Source organism: Fusarium solani (genome assembly GCF_023522795.1).
Source record: "Fusarium solani strain SB1 chromosome Unknown bctg00000000, whole genome shotgun sequence".
Classification (NCBI taxonomy): Eukaryota; Fungi; Ascomycota; class Sordariomycetes; order Hypocreales; family Nectriaceae; genus Fusarium; species Fusarium solani.
In genome coordinates, this window is record NW_027072157.1 from 5,740,395 (window position 1) to 5,754,111 (window position 13,717).

Here is a 13,717-nt window from a genome sequence, read left to right on the forward strand (position 1 = left end):
ATAATGTTATCCCGGTCAGGTCTCGCGACCAACTCGTGGCCTGACTCGCTGGACCTCAGCTCGCATCGACAACTCACTAACTGAGGCCAGCAAGTCCTTGAGGCTGCATCCGCAAGGCCATGAAAAGGTATGGGATCTCTATGCAGCAAGCACGATAGGGACGACAACGAGCCGGCGCCGCGGCCGGCGCGGGCCGTGAGTGCGGCAGATGTGGCCGCTCAGACTACGGAGATGTTGGAGAGGAGGGCTACGCAAAGGGTTACCGAGACCGTCGCCGTCGCGGTGTCTGTCTCCACGGATCCGAAGGTCGTTCGCATTGATCCTCCACCCATCGTGGTTCCAGTTGATGCGTCGCCCAATGCGGCTCCTGTTGTGGCTCCCGAGCTGCCATCGCAACCACAACCTGCAGCTCGGGGAACCATCAGGATGTCACGTCTTCAAGCCGACGTCATTTCAGATGGGCTCATGGCAGGGTCAGTTGACTTCACCAACGTGTCTAACACTGTTGGCACCCGCCAGGTCATAGTCGACGAGCCTACCAACGATGTTGGGACTACCCGCCGCGCCACAACTCGGAGGAGTCATGCAGAGGTTTCACGATCGCCAACCTCGTCGCGGACCAGTCATCCCATGTTTGGACCGAGGCCGGAGCCTTGGAAGTCGACAGAAGCTAAGCAAGAGGGAATCGGTGGCAGTCCTGCGCCTGCACCCGCGCCTGCACCCGCGCCTGCACCTACACCTACGACTTCAGCATCAACACCGAAGACAGAGAGCCAAGCAAGATCAGATTCCTTTCACGGCCCTACCAAGAGTTACCATCGTCGCCGGTTGAGTCATCTTCTGGAGAGAAAAAGCGATACGTTTCTTCATCGCTAGGATGGGATGAAGCAGTAGGGAATTTCCACTCAGGAAATGCTCCATCGAGAGATGCATCGTCGAGAAATATTCCGTCAAGAAATACTCCATCAAGAAATGCTTCATCGGTCAATACTCCGCGTGTCAAGGCAAACAGCACTCGATCCCGTAAACCCCTACTCAGGAGCAATGTGTTTTCGGGCCATGAGGATACCGTCTTCTCGGTGGCCTTCTCTGCCGATGGGAATCAGCTCGTGTCAGGGTCTGAGGATAAGAGTATTCACATCTGGGACTTGTCAAGCAAAAGCCTCCAGAATACCATCAAACTACACTTTGGTGCTGTTCGAAGTGTTGCAGTATCTGCAAAGGATAGCACGTTGGCCTCGGGCTCGTTGGATCAAACGATCCGGTTGTGGGAGCTGGCTTCACCTAGTTCTCCATCCAAGACCTTCCTCGCTCATGCGAATATCATGTCGGTCGCCATCTCAATAGATGGCCGTTACCTAGCATCGGGTGCGCATGACAATCTTGTCCGGGTCTGGGATCTCGAGAGTGGTGACCTGAGTCTAGAGCTATCAGGTCATGACTCTTCAATCGCCTCGGTTGCCCTGTCACCTGATGGTCGATACCTGGCCTCGGGGTCTCTTGACATGACAATACGCCTCTGGGATCTGAAAGGAAACCTTGTCGAAACTCTCGACGACCATATCGGCTGTGTTCATGCCGTGGCTTTCTCGCCGAACAACTCACGCCTGGCATCCGGCTCATCTGACAAGAGAGTCATCCTCTGGGACACGAGACCTGGCAAACAGATCAAGCAACTTCTCTGCCTGCGCGGCCACACCGACTTTGTGTGGTCCGTTGCGTTTACTCACGACGGTGAGCGTTTAGCATCTGGTTCGGCCGACAAGACCATCATGATATGGCACGTAGGGACTGGCGAGAAGATACATGTTCTCCGGGGCCACGAAGATGCCGTCTTTTCTGTGGCTTTCTCACCCTCTGCGTATCGGCTTGCGTCAGCTTCTAAAGATAAGAATGTACGTGTATGGGAGGCGGAGGAAGACTGATCCCTAACATCGAGGGCGCAAGTGTGAGGCTGAGGGATGGGTACTGTGAGAGAGGATGCAACCCCTGGTGCAGATGACTCGGCGGCGGGAAGTGGGATGCTAATTTGGCAGATGACGGTGCGAAGAGGCTTCTTCGGTTATATCGATATACTTTTTACTTGAGCAGGCAGCAGTGTAGCTGGGTAGATAATCCAATTGCCTCCTGCCTACCACACAGCATAGATAGTCCATGCCTGTGACGGTGATGCTTTCAATCGAGTTTAATGGATTGGTTCTCAATGGTGCGCGGCCGCCTGGGCATGGGTGCTAGCGGAGGGCGAACCACGTCAGTCTCTCCCAGGAGGCGTTCAACTCAATCGCGTTGGATCTTCGGTCAAGGTCCTGTAAGCAATTGGAATAAAGGAAAGCGGCAGTTGGCGCATAATCGAGCCAACGATGCATGGGAATTTCGCCCCGTCATACGTCGTCTTTCGTTGAAGCGAGAGCAATCCAAGGGGCATTCTCTACACAGCTGTGAGGGCGAGTGTGGGGGGTGCATGAGATCGGTCCAATCACCGGCCTTAGAGCGGACATGGGCAGGAAAGCCACAGCACGACTGTGTTCCAAGGCTGAGACTCTGTGGTCCTTTGCCAAGGCGACCAGGCGGTAAGGTCAAACTTCATCTCAATGTTGGTAGGGAGTTTTCGAGTAGCTATATAATACCTGGATCTTTCTTCCTTCACATTTGCGATGTTTTCATTCTCCATCCCCCCTCTTATGGTTGATCTACTCAATTCATTTCACTTTCTTGTGCCTTAAAAGCACTGATATCCACAATGGCTATTCCTCACTCTCCAACTTCACGGCACTCTACACCCCCAACCAGACATACCACAAAGAGCCTCCCATACAGACATGTTTCGGCCGGATCATATAGCTCGTCCACAGCGGCGGGTTTGACTGGTACCAAACGGAGCAGGCCGGGGACCCCTGTCCATCGTCAATTGCCTCGCTCCAGTCAAGAGAGCTCCGGCGCGCACAGCTACATCAGTCCAGCTTCATCAGAAGATGAACTCGAAGACTCTGACAGTGATGCATCTGATGTTGGATCGTGCTGCGGAGACCAGTCTGATGCCAACATTGTGGTCTTGCCTAAAGACCACAGGTTCCAACAGGCAGTGCAGCCACTCTTGAACCACTCTCTCAAGAGAGTTCGGGAGTTTATAGACATTGCGCAATACACTGCGCCGCCAGACAAACAAGAGCCGCCTCGGAAACGCTCACGGCCATCAGACTGGCGGTCAGAGCCCACAACCCCAAGCCATCAAGAAGGCAGCGACGATGAATTCGTGGTTGTTTCGCCACCAAGGGGAACCTTTCACTTCTCCTGCCCCTTTTACGCATCAGATCCCCAAAAACATCAACAGTGCCTTAAAAAGCACCATCTGGTGACTCCTGAAAACGTCATCAGACACGTACAGCGACATCACATGAGGCCTCCCTACTGCCCTATATGCTCCCGGGTGTTCGGCTCTGCAAGTCAATGTGACAGCCACATCCTCAAGAGAGGCTGCGAGCTACGGGAATTGGTGTTGCCTGAAGGCATCAATTACTACCGGAAAGCCAGGTTGGCAAAGGATGACAAGCCGCATCTCAGCAACAAACGGCGTTGGGAGCAGATCAATGCCACGGTTTTCCCCGACGAAGAGTCGGCTTCTTCACCGTACCTGAGCAAAGGATTGGGACTGGAAGTTTCCATGGCCCGGGATTACTGGAAGCAGTACGGTCAAACAGTCGTTTCCGACTTCTTGAAGAAACAAGGGATGCTAGAGGAGGCTGGGCAGGATGATGAGATGGCCCAAGCAGCGTTGTGCAAGTTGACATTGGAGAATCTCATAGGCAAGATGGCGGAGGAACACAATAGCGTGTGAGAGAGGCTCATATTGTGGTTGTGTTGGGCAAAGGATGTAGCGACCGAGTAATAGGTAGTTCTGGCCAATACCTTTTCTATACCCTGGGTCGGGATGACTTCATGAGCATGTTGTGGGCGAAAGATAGAACAACAAGATGTAAATAGCATGACTAATAGACAAGTTCAAACGTCCAAATATACTCTAGGAAACATCCGAAATATTGTTCCTCCAAGTCGCAGCCTCGGGTAAAAATGCCCCGTCAATGCGACGGCGTCATTCCATGTACCCCGACCCTGGGTCTGGATAGCCGAAGCCAGAGCCGTTACCCAAGGCTGAGTTCAGCTCATCGTCATCCTCATCCTCATCAACGCCCGAGTCAGGACCCATCCCGGGATTAGCGAAAATGTTTTCATTGCCCAAGTCCCAAATCGGATTGCCCAACATGTCCTGCATCGAGCCGGGCCACGCCTGTAGAAGCGGGTCGAGGTTGTTCAACTCGCCCAAGGAATTCTGCTGAGTAATAGGGTTCTGCTGAGCGACAGGGTTCTGCTGAGCGACAGGGTTCTGCTGAGCGACAGGGTTCTGCTGGCCGATAGGGTTCTGCTGGCCGATAGGGTGCTGCTGGTCGATAGAACTCTGGGCAACGGGACTCTCTGGGTAGAGTAGAACCTGATCTGGCAGGGCAGGAATCGACCGGCCAGTCGCCCCGTGTGGGCCGTGCCCGGCAGAGGGACTCATGCGAGCCTGAGCCGGCGGGTGGGGCCTGGCTGGAGCGTTCGGCGCCCAGCCACTGGGCGGCTGGCCATGTCCGACTCGGGGGTTCGTCTGAACCTGGGCCGGCAGCGCCCCTCCTCCAGCAGTCGGGTTGGAGCTATATGGCAGGTTGGACATGTTCATCCGAGCTTGGGGCTGCATGCGCTGCATGGTCGGGTTATTGATTCCCTGGCCAGCACCCGAGTTGGCGCGCATGCCAGGCGGAACTTGAGGTCGCCTGGTAGTTGGCGCCGAGGGCGGGGCCGGAGCCGGAGCCTGAGCGGCGATCTGGCCCGGGGACAAGGCGGGAGCCAGTGGGGTCATGGTTGGGGTCGCCATGGCCGCCGGGGTGGAAGTCGGGGCGGAATTTGGCGGGGCCAGATCTCGCGAGGCAAGCCGCGAAGCCACGGTGGGGAGATCAAAGATGGCATTGTTAAATATGCTCCTGAGCGGCTCCGGTACCTCAGCAAGGGCACGGCGCGCATTGCGGCGGAGGATATCGACGATGCTCTCAAAGAGAGGGGATGCAGGACGTGGCACCCCAGGGAACAACTTGTCCCATGCCTTGAACCACTTCTCCTCGTCAGAACCGCGTGGAAGCCCCTTGAGATTCTCATAGTCGGTCTCGAAACAGAGATTCGCGGGGTCAATTTGGAGAAAAATGTACCCGGCTTCCATCATGCCGACAAACTGGCATCCGCTTCTGATGTGCTGATTCTTCTCGCTTTCCGCCGTGGTCCCCTTGAACTGGGTGCGACAGTTGGGGCAGTAGTGCTTTTGAAGAACGTGGGCTCGAAGGATATGTTGGAGGACGCGATCCCAAGTGGTCAGCTTGATAGGTTCACAGGCTGCGTGGAGCACAGGATCCAACTTATGAAAAGGACATGCGAATCTCTTTTCGGTGGATACATTGGAATTCTGGGTGTCGTTATTTTGGTTGGAACCTCCACCATTATCGCCGTGACCGCCGTGGCCACTGCCGCTGCTGGCTCCATCATCGCCGGGAGGGGCATTGTTGTAGTTGCCATCGCCCTGGTTGTTCGACCGATGCTTCTTGGGCTCGGATCCTCCACCTCCGCTACTAGTGTTCTGTCGCTTGTAACCGCCGTAGACATGTGGGTCGTACCCAGCACAAGATGAGACTTGTCTGTTGAAGTCGACATCGGTGCCACCGTTTTGGCAAGGGGAATCGGCCGAGGGCTTGGGGTGTTCGAATGCCTCGGAATAGGCTGCCGACATGCATTCGAACAGCTGGACGGCGATAAAACTGAAAGCAATGACATTGTAGTAAAGCTGGTAGCCTAGGTATCCCGGTAGCTGTTAGCATGGTTCAGTTGCCACAATGCCCCTGCGCGACGGCAGCCACTCACCATTCTCGTCAAGAACAATGGTCCCAGTGTAGCTTGGGACGAAAGCCTTGTTGGTTGGTTTGGTCACTGCATTTCCAAAAGTGATGCTGGACGGGGCAATGTCCTTCCTTTCCACCTCGTCTCGCCACTCGATCTGTTCGAGGCCGACAGGCGAGATCAGCTGGTGATCATTGCTCTTGTCGATAACACTGGAGAGGTTCATTCGGATAAGACTGGGTCTGGGGAGGGTAGCCACATGTGGCTTGCTCTGAACGGCGCAGATACCCATCGTGGAGAAATGCGACGGTACGTAATTTGGGGAATCGTTGTAATAGTTGTTTGGAGAATCGCAGCCTCTTGATGGTTGCAGCAACAGCCAAATGAATGAGGAAGAGACTGAACGCTGCGACTTGAAAGGAGGCAAGAAGAATGAAGAAACAGAGATCAAGGAGAAAGGGGGCATCGGCAGCTCATATCAATATCGTAGCCCATCACAGGTGCGTAGACAAAAGGATGGGGACCCGCTAAAAGGCAGAAAAAGGCGACAGACAACTCTGGCCGCCAGTTCTGGTCCTCTCTGGCGTGCGGTTGATGTACTGGGACTGCGAACTTGGCCCAGCTGTCAGATGGCGCAGCGAACGTCAGGTCGTTGGCGTGCGCCAGGTGAAGAAATAAGGTACCTCTAACTCTTTTCAACTGCTGCTGTTTTGGCGGAGAAGAATTTTTCTACAATTAATAAAAAATTAGAGCTGATTCAATAATAGTAGGTAATGCTTCAAACGTCTTCTATATATTATTATCTTGGTCTTAAATTGCGTTTCTCCCCATCCTTATGACAAGACAAACAAGTCTCCTGTACCTCTACCGTTTTTATTCTTCTCGATGCCGTGGGGCAACGTTGAAAGCCTGGTGTTAGATGGGCTGGGTTGGGCAGCCAGTGGGAGCAGCGCGCAGGGAGGGCTCTCGCGTTAAAGTTGGCCCTGGCCCCCCGGGGCTTAGTGCTGAGGACGCCCCCCTGGATGGAGGATGGATCCAGCCATTCAAGAGCTTCCCCATCCTCAACTAGGCTCTGGAGCCATCGAAGATGACGTTGCCAAACACAGACGTGAAGACAGCCAAAGCCGAAATCCAAGTCTTGGGAGCGAGGCCGCCAAGGGTCGAGGACGAGTCCAGACGGGGATCACGGCAACGAGAAGGTATTTTTCAACATCTCTTTTTATGATCTTTGAAGTTGCGATTAAACTGCTCTGAGTAGAAGCTTCCATGTTGGCCATCTTCAAAAAGGGTCTCAGTGGCGGGCTCTTAGCTTGGCGACTTGGCAGCTTGGCGATCCGCCAGGGATGGGCGGACAGGATGGGCCCTGGTTGCGTCCCACATGATCGCCACAAGGCCCCGTGAGCTCTCACGCACAGCGGATGAAGCTGGGGACCGCAGACAGGTTGACTGCCCGTCCGGACTCCGATGTTTCGGAGGTTGATAGGTTCCAGTTGTCTTTAACGTGGGCCTCCATAAACGCCTTGACATGGTCAACCGCACACAGGTTCTACTACCCAGGAAACGTCGACTCCGAAAACGCCCAGGCCTGTCGCACTGTGGCGGGCCGTGACGTCGTGTCCCCATTCAGTGCTGTATCAATACGGGCTAGCAGATTTCACCTGTGGGAGACAAAGAGTGCCAGAAGCAAAGACGGGTACTGTACTGTGACACGAGTCTCCATTGTCCTACAACTCCTAACATCCAATCATTGCGTCCATCAGGGGTTGCAAAGATCTTGAAACACGCCGCCAACGGGGTGGCGTTTTCGTCAAGATTTCCCGTGTGGATGACTCCTGTTCTGTCACTGCCCCGGACCCAATCATCAACGGTCCGCTGCTGGTGGAACATCTCGACAATGCCCAGGCCGGAGGTGCCTCGCGATATGCCTCCCATGACGGAGCGCACCTGCTCAGCCTCGTGCGCGAAACGACCGAAATGCGCACTGAAAACCCGGTCATGGTCTGATGAAGATGTTTTCCCGTTTCTCTTCTTTGTGTGGGGAGGCCTCCCCTCAACGCGCCAAGAATCGACGCGACATGCTGGTGACTCTGACACGCTTATCAACCTGCACTTCCCTTCTGGCCCTGATTGCATTTTCAACCCTCGAATGCATCCATTGCACATTTCGCGTCGACTAAAAATAATCATTAGTTCTCTCGCTGCGGTTACTGTACTCCCTCGTACTTACAAAGCAGGTAAACATACGGCCTCGAAGCATCCATCACTGCGATCACTCCCCCTCCATTCCGCAGCCCGTCAGCAGCGACGTGGTCGAGTCCCTTGGGCAGAAACAGAAAATCAGGCTCGGCTCCAAAGTCTTTATTCTTTCGATTCCATCCGCTTCTGTTTCTCTCCATGGTATTGTTGACGTACCGAAAAAATTTCACCATTCTAGCATTAGCTGTTTTTTCGACACCTCTCGTCGCGTTCCCGAGTGATCCCATAGCGGTATGAGCAAAGGACGTTACAGCGACAAATTCAGCCCAGCTCGACTCAAGACCGAACGCTGTCACTGCGCATTCGTTTCCGCAGAACCCACGAATCGACACCCAAAAAATGATTGAGCCCATGGGACACCAACCTGAGGCTGCTGAGTCAAGCTGAGTCTCAACGGACCCCAAGAACCTCGCGTCGCCAGCATCGGCCCCCCAAAGGTCAACAAGGCTGTCGCTGCTTCGGACTCGACCGACACCCACAAAGTCTCGAAACCTAAAGCTGAATTAAGCGGCCCTGCAAGCAACCCGCATGCCAAGTACGACGCGGACCGTAGGCACAGCCTAGAAGCTCTTGGACCTGGGCGTCCCAATCGAGGGGCAGGCTGTCTTCTCTCAAGCGACACAACCATTGGAGATGGAATCTGGCGCAACTCAGGCATCTTCATTTTCCTTTGCTCTTCAACAAGCATGCTGTGCGGCATTGGGTTTCTTGACATATCGCAGATAATTCAATCCCTCATCGGAAATGACAGGCGTAGGAGGGGGTTGAGATGAAACCTCGCAGTCGCAATCCATTCACGACCGAACCCGGCGGCCATCAATTCCTACAGCACAGACGACCGAGCGGACTTCGAACAATATAAGAACTTCAAAGCTCCAAGGAGGAGAGTAATGCCGGGATCGTGGCGATGCGACAACCAGTGATGAATGGGGACGCCAATTACGAGGGAAACGCGGCGACGACTCAAGGCCTTTCTATGCCTCTACCTCAGCCCACGACATTGACTGTGCACGCTGCGAGTTTCATTATACTAAATCCATAAGTATTTATCGCCAACTGCAGTGGCCGGCGCAACTTTTGCGCCCGGGATGCCAACAAGGAGCTCCCTGATCTCGTCTGTTCAATCATCAGGTGGTTTACCCATACAACACTCACAGTGTCTCGCCGAGTGCTCAAGGGCGACTAAATGACCGAATCGATTGTGAATTGATAGAGGAGGATCAGCGATGAAGACTAACAGATGCCATCGACGAAGCTGGCTGGGATGAGAGGCCACACCTCAACTGGGCCCAGCGAGATGGTCGAGGAGAGCAATCAGAAGATTTCTGGTCCTCTCTAAAGAACACTGCCGGCTCTTTGGGCTATCTTCTTCCCTTTTTCGACGGTAGGTGATGGGGATACTCGATGACGAGTCGGAAACCCACGATGAGAGGCGAAACCCAAGGTAGACTCTCTCACAATTGACTGCAGTACGTGCATGGCGTAACTTGATCTACCTAGATAGCTGAGGTGTAAAACCTTCTGCAAGGTAATGAAAATAATAAATACCTGATTGTGCACCGCTCTTTTCTTGTTTCTCAGCCTCTCTGACCGGGCGCTCGTCCTTTGACTCCGCCCTAAGTCCTACCACCACCCATCTAAGAACACTTCACTCTTCTATTCTATCCCTCGGCTCCATCGAAGACTTATCCCTTTGAGGCATTTTGATCATCGGCATCCTATCCTCCAAGAGGCCAGCGAGGCCAGTCAAGGAGCCCAATGACTGGACCAGTGCCCGGTCCCACGAGCAACTCCAACGCGAGCCGGCTTCCAAGGACCTTTTCAACAACAGGATCACGAGACTACAAGGTCTGCGCAATGCGCTCAAGGGCCCGACTTTCCTCGCGATAGATACAGAGCATGTCGCCATCACGAGCGAAAAGGACCACATGCTCCATTAAGTCGGTCTCGCATATTTCCCAGCACCGGCACCAGATTCACCGACGTCACCTAATACCGACCGCCCAAATCTTCAAGACTTTTACACAACGAAGCAACTTAAAGGCTTAACTCTCAACATCAAGATAGACCAAGACACACAAGACAATCTTGTTCGCGCTGGGGGGCATAAGGGTATGCCAGTTCGCCGCTCCCACCGTTTTGGCCAGGAGCGGCATGTTGATCTTGAAGGCCTCGAGGCTGCCATTCTGGATTTCATTCAGAGCTGCGACAAGAAGGAAAATCTCGTGATAATTGGGTTTGGGATGGCAGCTGAGTGGGAATACTTGTCCACATATTTCCCTCAAGCGATGCGCTTCTTTTCTGCCTGGGCGGATCTTCGTGACATCGCTAAAGATATAGCGCCAGTTGGGAATGTCGCCGGGCTTACGTCTCTGCTCAAGATTTTTTAGGTATCACCGGCAAGATCTTAAGCCCGGCAGGGGAGATCTCGGTGGTGGCGTTGCTGACAATGCCGGAGATGACGCCGTGGCCACTTGCGTTCTGGCTGGTGCACTTCTCCTTCTAGAAAACCAGCAGAATCTCAGGCTTCGACAAGAATGCGGCCGCATTGCTGGAATTTTCACCGAGAAGAAGGGTTTCCAGGTTCCTAACAGCAAGGAGCATCCTTTCACTGCAACAATCCGTACCCAAGGACCACTTCCACGCTCTCTCGATTCAGCGATGAAACTGGCCCGTAGGTTCATTAACTACTCACCCCAGTCTACCGGATTGATGTCAGAGCATATTGGTTTCATCACGTTCAGAGACAAAGACCAACTGGACCATTTCATCACTGCTACGCATAGAACTGCGCTGCCGATGGGACGAACACTGAGGATCAGGGATTATTCTCGAGAGAATGGGAGAATCAATCCTGAGAATCGGGACCGGATAGAGAAACAAGAGCTCAGGGAAAGAGAGAGGTCTGAAAGAACTATAGATGAAGTTCAGAACTTGGAATGGTTGTTTTCCTCAGTCCTGGTGTGGTCAATTGGTTTGGCCTGTCTAGGTCTCACTCGCAAAGTTCCATATATCATCACCCTCACTCTAATCATGAAAACTCGCCGCACGAGATATAGACCCAAGTTCAATATCGTCACCTGGTGAGACCTCTGCCCCCCATGAGATCAAAGACCTTGTCGACTCAGTATACCAACCACGCACTTGTTGTGAGTAGGTGCGACCCCGACGCGAGGCCCTTCGGCTTCGAGAACGGGTCAACAGGAATGACTTTCGGTTGTAGTACACAACAGCTCCTACTGCGAGACTCGTGGGTATGAGCCAGCAAAGGAGAAACGATTTTCCAGTATAGAAGCTGGCGGGTAGAATGCCAGGTTGCATGCTGAACAAAGCAGCCGTGGCTGTAAATGGTAGGAATAACTTAGAAGGGTAAGCACTGTAAATGATGAGAACATTCACGTGTGACTTACTGCACCGATTGCTGTCAAGGTCTTCAACCATTCCCCCGTTGCCTGTTGCTGGACAGTGATCTCGTTGTCTTCCATGGCGAGCTCCATTTCCAGCTGACGTTGTAAGTCTCTTAGATGGACAATCGCACACTCCTCGTCGCCCCCTAGAGATTGAACATACCTCACGGGCAAGGCCCGTGCAAAGCTCTTGCTGCTGCTCTGCGAGACGCTGGAGGTCTCTCAGCCCATCGATGTGCTCCCCTATCCTGGCAACCACTCTATAAGGGGAGATCTCCTCCGACTTGCCATGCCTGGGTCGGAGGATGTCTGACAGGTGCGCTACATCCCGGCTGCAAAATCTGTCCCAGACCTCGACGGCCTTGCAGATTGAATGAATGGTCTGCCGCAGCACCCTACTGGCTTCATTTAACGTTTGCTGAATCTTCTTCTTCTGGGCTGGCGAGAAACAGACGTGGTCAGTCGGACAAGGGACAAGGGTCAATGAATCCTGATTCTATGTTTTGGGCCACAATGTGAGTGCTGTGGATATAGCTTCAATAAGGACCGAGAACTTACATATGGCTCCAATTTCAGTTTGAGCATCGAGACGAGGTTCTGAAGAGCGTGCTTGACTTGCTGCAATCGACACTCATACACAACGAGGAAGTACTCTCTTGGCGTCCATATGGGCATGTCCGAATCTCTTATTCCAGCTGTAAGAGGATCCGTCCTGAGGTCCTCCTGGGAATGATAAAACTCCACGCTCTCGGAGGAAGATTCTTCCTGATAGTATGTATCAAGGAACAGATATGCAACCCATGAATGATTGTCCAAGCCTGCCACTAGGCATGAAACCTGCGCTTCGTAAATGCAGACCTGAGGCGCCCCCTCAGACCTTTCATCCTCTAAATGGTGAAGCCGAAATGACCTCCGCAGGGGTTTGTCTGTTCTCTTCTTTCTTGGGTCTGGCCGCAAGGTATCTTCTTCACGCCAAACATAGAATTGCAGATGAAACTCCAATGCGAACGAACGAACTCCATGTGACTAGTAAGCATACCCATGAGTGACTATTCAGCAAGCATTCTAAGAAGATGGACGAACCGGGCGATGTATGTTGAGAGAGGTTTTAAAGCCGAGGTACTTGTAGAAAAACTCGATGAGGTATCGTGCTTGCTCAGGAGAGGCAGTCAACAGCAACACCATTATTACCCAGCAGTCTGGATTCGTCACGTATCTGGAAAGTGAGTCAGCGAGGATATGGTATCATCTCTCTTGTATCATCCTCTCACAAGAGCCTTCTTTCAGCATCGGGCTGGCCAACAAACTTGTATCGCTAAGTAACGAGGTAATTAGTAACAGACGACATCAACTCGCTGTGTCCCAATATACCTTCTTCCGGAGCTCAGTTAACAGTTGGGTCGCATTCAACAGCCCAGGATTTGCACGCCTGTACCCTGCTTTAGTCGATTGGTTGTTAGCGAAGCGAGACCTGTCATCCAGCAGCGCAACGGGCCTTTTGACGTTATCTCCCCGACCATTTTCCACTGTTTTTGTGTTGCATCCGGCGCACAAAGCTCGGAGGTCCAAAGCTTGGTAAGTACTGGGCCCGTGTGGCACGTCGCGATCGTCCAGCACGGTTAAAAAGCAATCGATGAGTTTATCAGCTGTTGTAGGCACATGGGTCGACGTCACGTCGCATCTCCCAACAACATATGGGACGTTTTGTGAATCATAGGTTTTGGGCCGACCGCTGATGAAATCCTCATCCCATTCATATGCGGGCGAATCGAAAATGAGCGAACTGGAAGCTTGAGCCGACATTGGCATATTGAACAAGCCTTGCATGCCCGAGCAGCATAAAGCATAGGACCAGGAAGGGAGATGTTTCGAGCTGAGGGAAGTCTAGAAGGATGCGTGTTTGCAGTTTGAGCAGCGTGGGGCTTGGCAGACAGGACAGTCGCGATCCAATGTCACACTAAACCATCCGCTTGCACAGATGCACTTCCAAACATTGGTCAGCGGCAAGCAAAGAGGAGGAGGCTGCTCAAAACTCACACACTGCCAAACAGTCGCACCTAGTGTTGCAGGTGGTGGAGGGGCCGGCGACTTGACTCCCGTCAGTATGAAGTGCCTGGAAGGGCGCTGGCCACACCGGA

The 13,717-nt window shown here is 53.2% G+C and overlaps 5 protein-coding genes across 5 annotated transcripts; 2 read left to right on the plus strand and 3 right to left on the minus strand.

Moving 5' to 3' along the window:
* Positions 1-129: 129 nt before the first annotated feature.
* Positions 130-1,925, plus strand: MRS44_001836 (uncharacterized protein; the record flags this gene model as incomplete). Its single annotated transcript, XM_046270503.2, has 2 exons — positions 130-860; positions 1,040-1,925. The coding sequence occupies 2 exons, from the start codon at positions 130-132 to the stop codon at positions 1,923-1,925; spliced, it is 1,617 nt and encodes a 538-aa protein (XP_046137885.2).
* An 815-nt stretch (positions 1,926-2,740) lies between these two features.
* Positions 2,741-3,835, plus strand: MRS44_001837 (uncharacterized protein; the record flags this gene model as incomplete). The annotated part of the gene is made up of 1 exon (XM_046274795.2): positions 2,741-3,835. The coding sequence occupies one exon, from the start codon at positions 2,741-2,743 to the stop codon at positions 3,833-3,835; it is 1,095 nt and encodes a 364-aa protein (XP_046137884.1).
* A 255-nt stretch (positions 3,836-4,090) lies between these two features.
* On the minus strand, positions 4,091-6,208 carry MRS44_001838 (uncharacterized protein; the record flags this gene model as incomplete). The annotated part of the gene is made up of 2 exons (XM_046280611.2): positions 4,091-5,871; positions 5,941-6,208. The coding sequence occupies 2 exons, from the start codon at positions 6,206-6,208 to the stop codon at positions 4,091-4,093; spliced, it is 2,049 nt and encodes a 682-aa protein (XP_046137883.2).
* A 1,352-nt stretch (positions 6,209-7,560) lies between these two features.
* MRS44_001839 (uncharacterized protein) lies at positions 7,561-8,860 on the minus strand (the record flags this gene model as incomplete). The annotated part of the gene is made up of 3 exons (XM_065623840.1): positions 7,561-7,916; positions 8,144-8,664; positions 8,721-8,860. The coding sequence occupies 3 exons, from the start codon at positions 8,858-8,860 to the stop codon at positions 7,561-7,563; spliced, it is 1,017 nt and encodes a 338-aa protein (XP_065480256.1).
* Positions 8,861-11,199: 2,339 nt separating this feature from the next.
* Positions 11,200-13,388, minus strand: MRS44_001840 (uncharacterized protein; the record flags this gene model as incomplete). Its single annotated transcript, XM_065623841.1, has 7 exons — positions 11,200-11,532; positions 11,583-11,675; positions 11,743-12,075; positions 12,138-12,344; positions 12,663-12,795; positions 12,851-12,894; positions 12,951-13,388. 7 exons carry the CDS (start codon positions 13,386-13,388, stop codon positions 11,200-11,202), a joined length of 1,581 nt encoding a protein of 526 aa, XP_065480257.1.
* Positions 13,389-13,717: the final 329 nt, after the last annotated feature.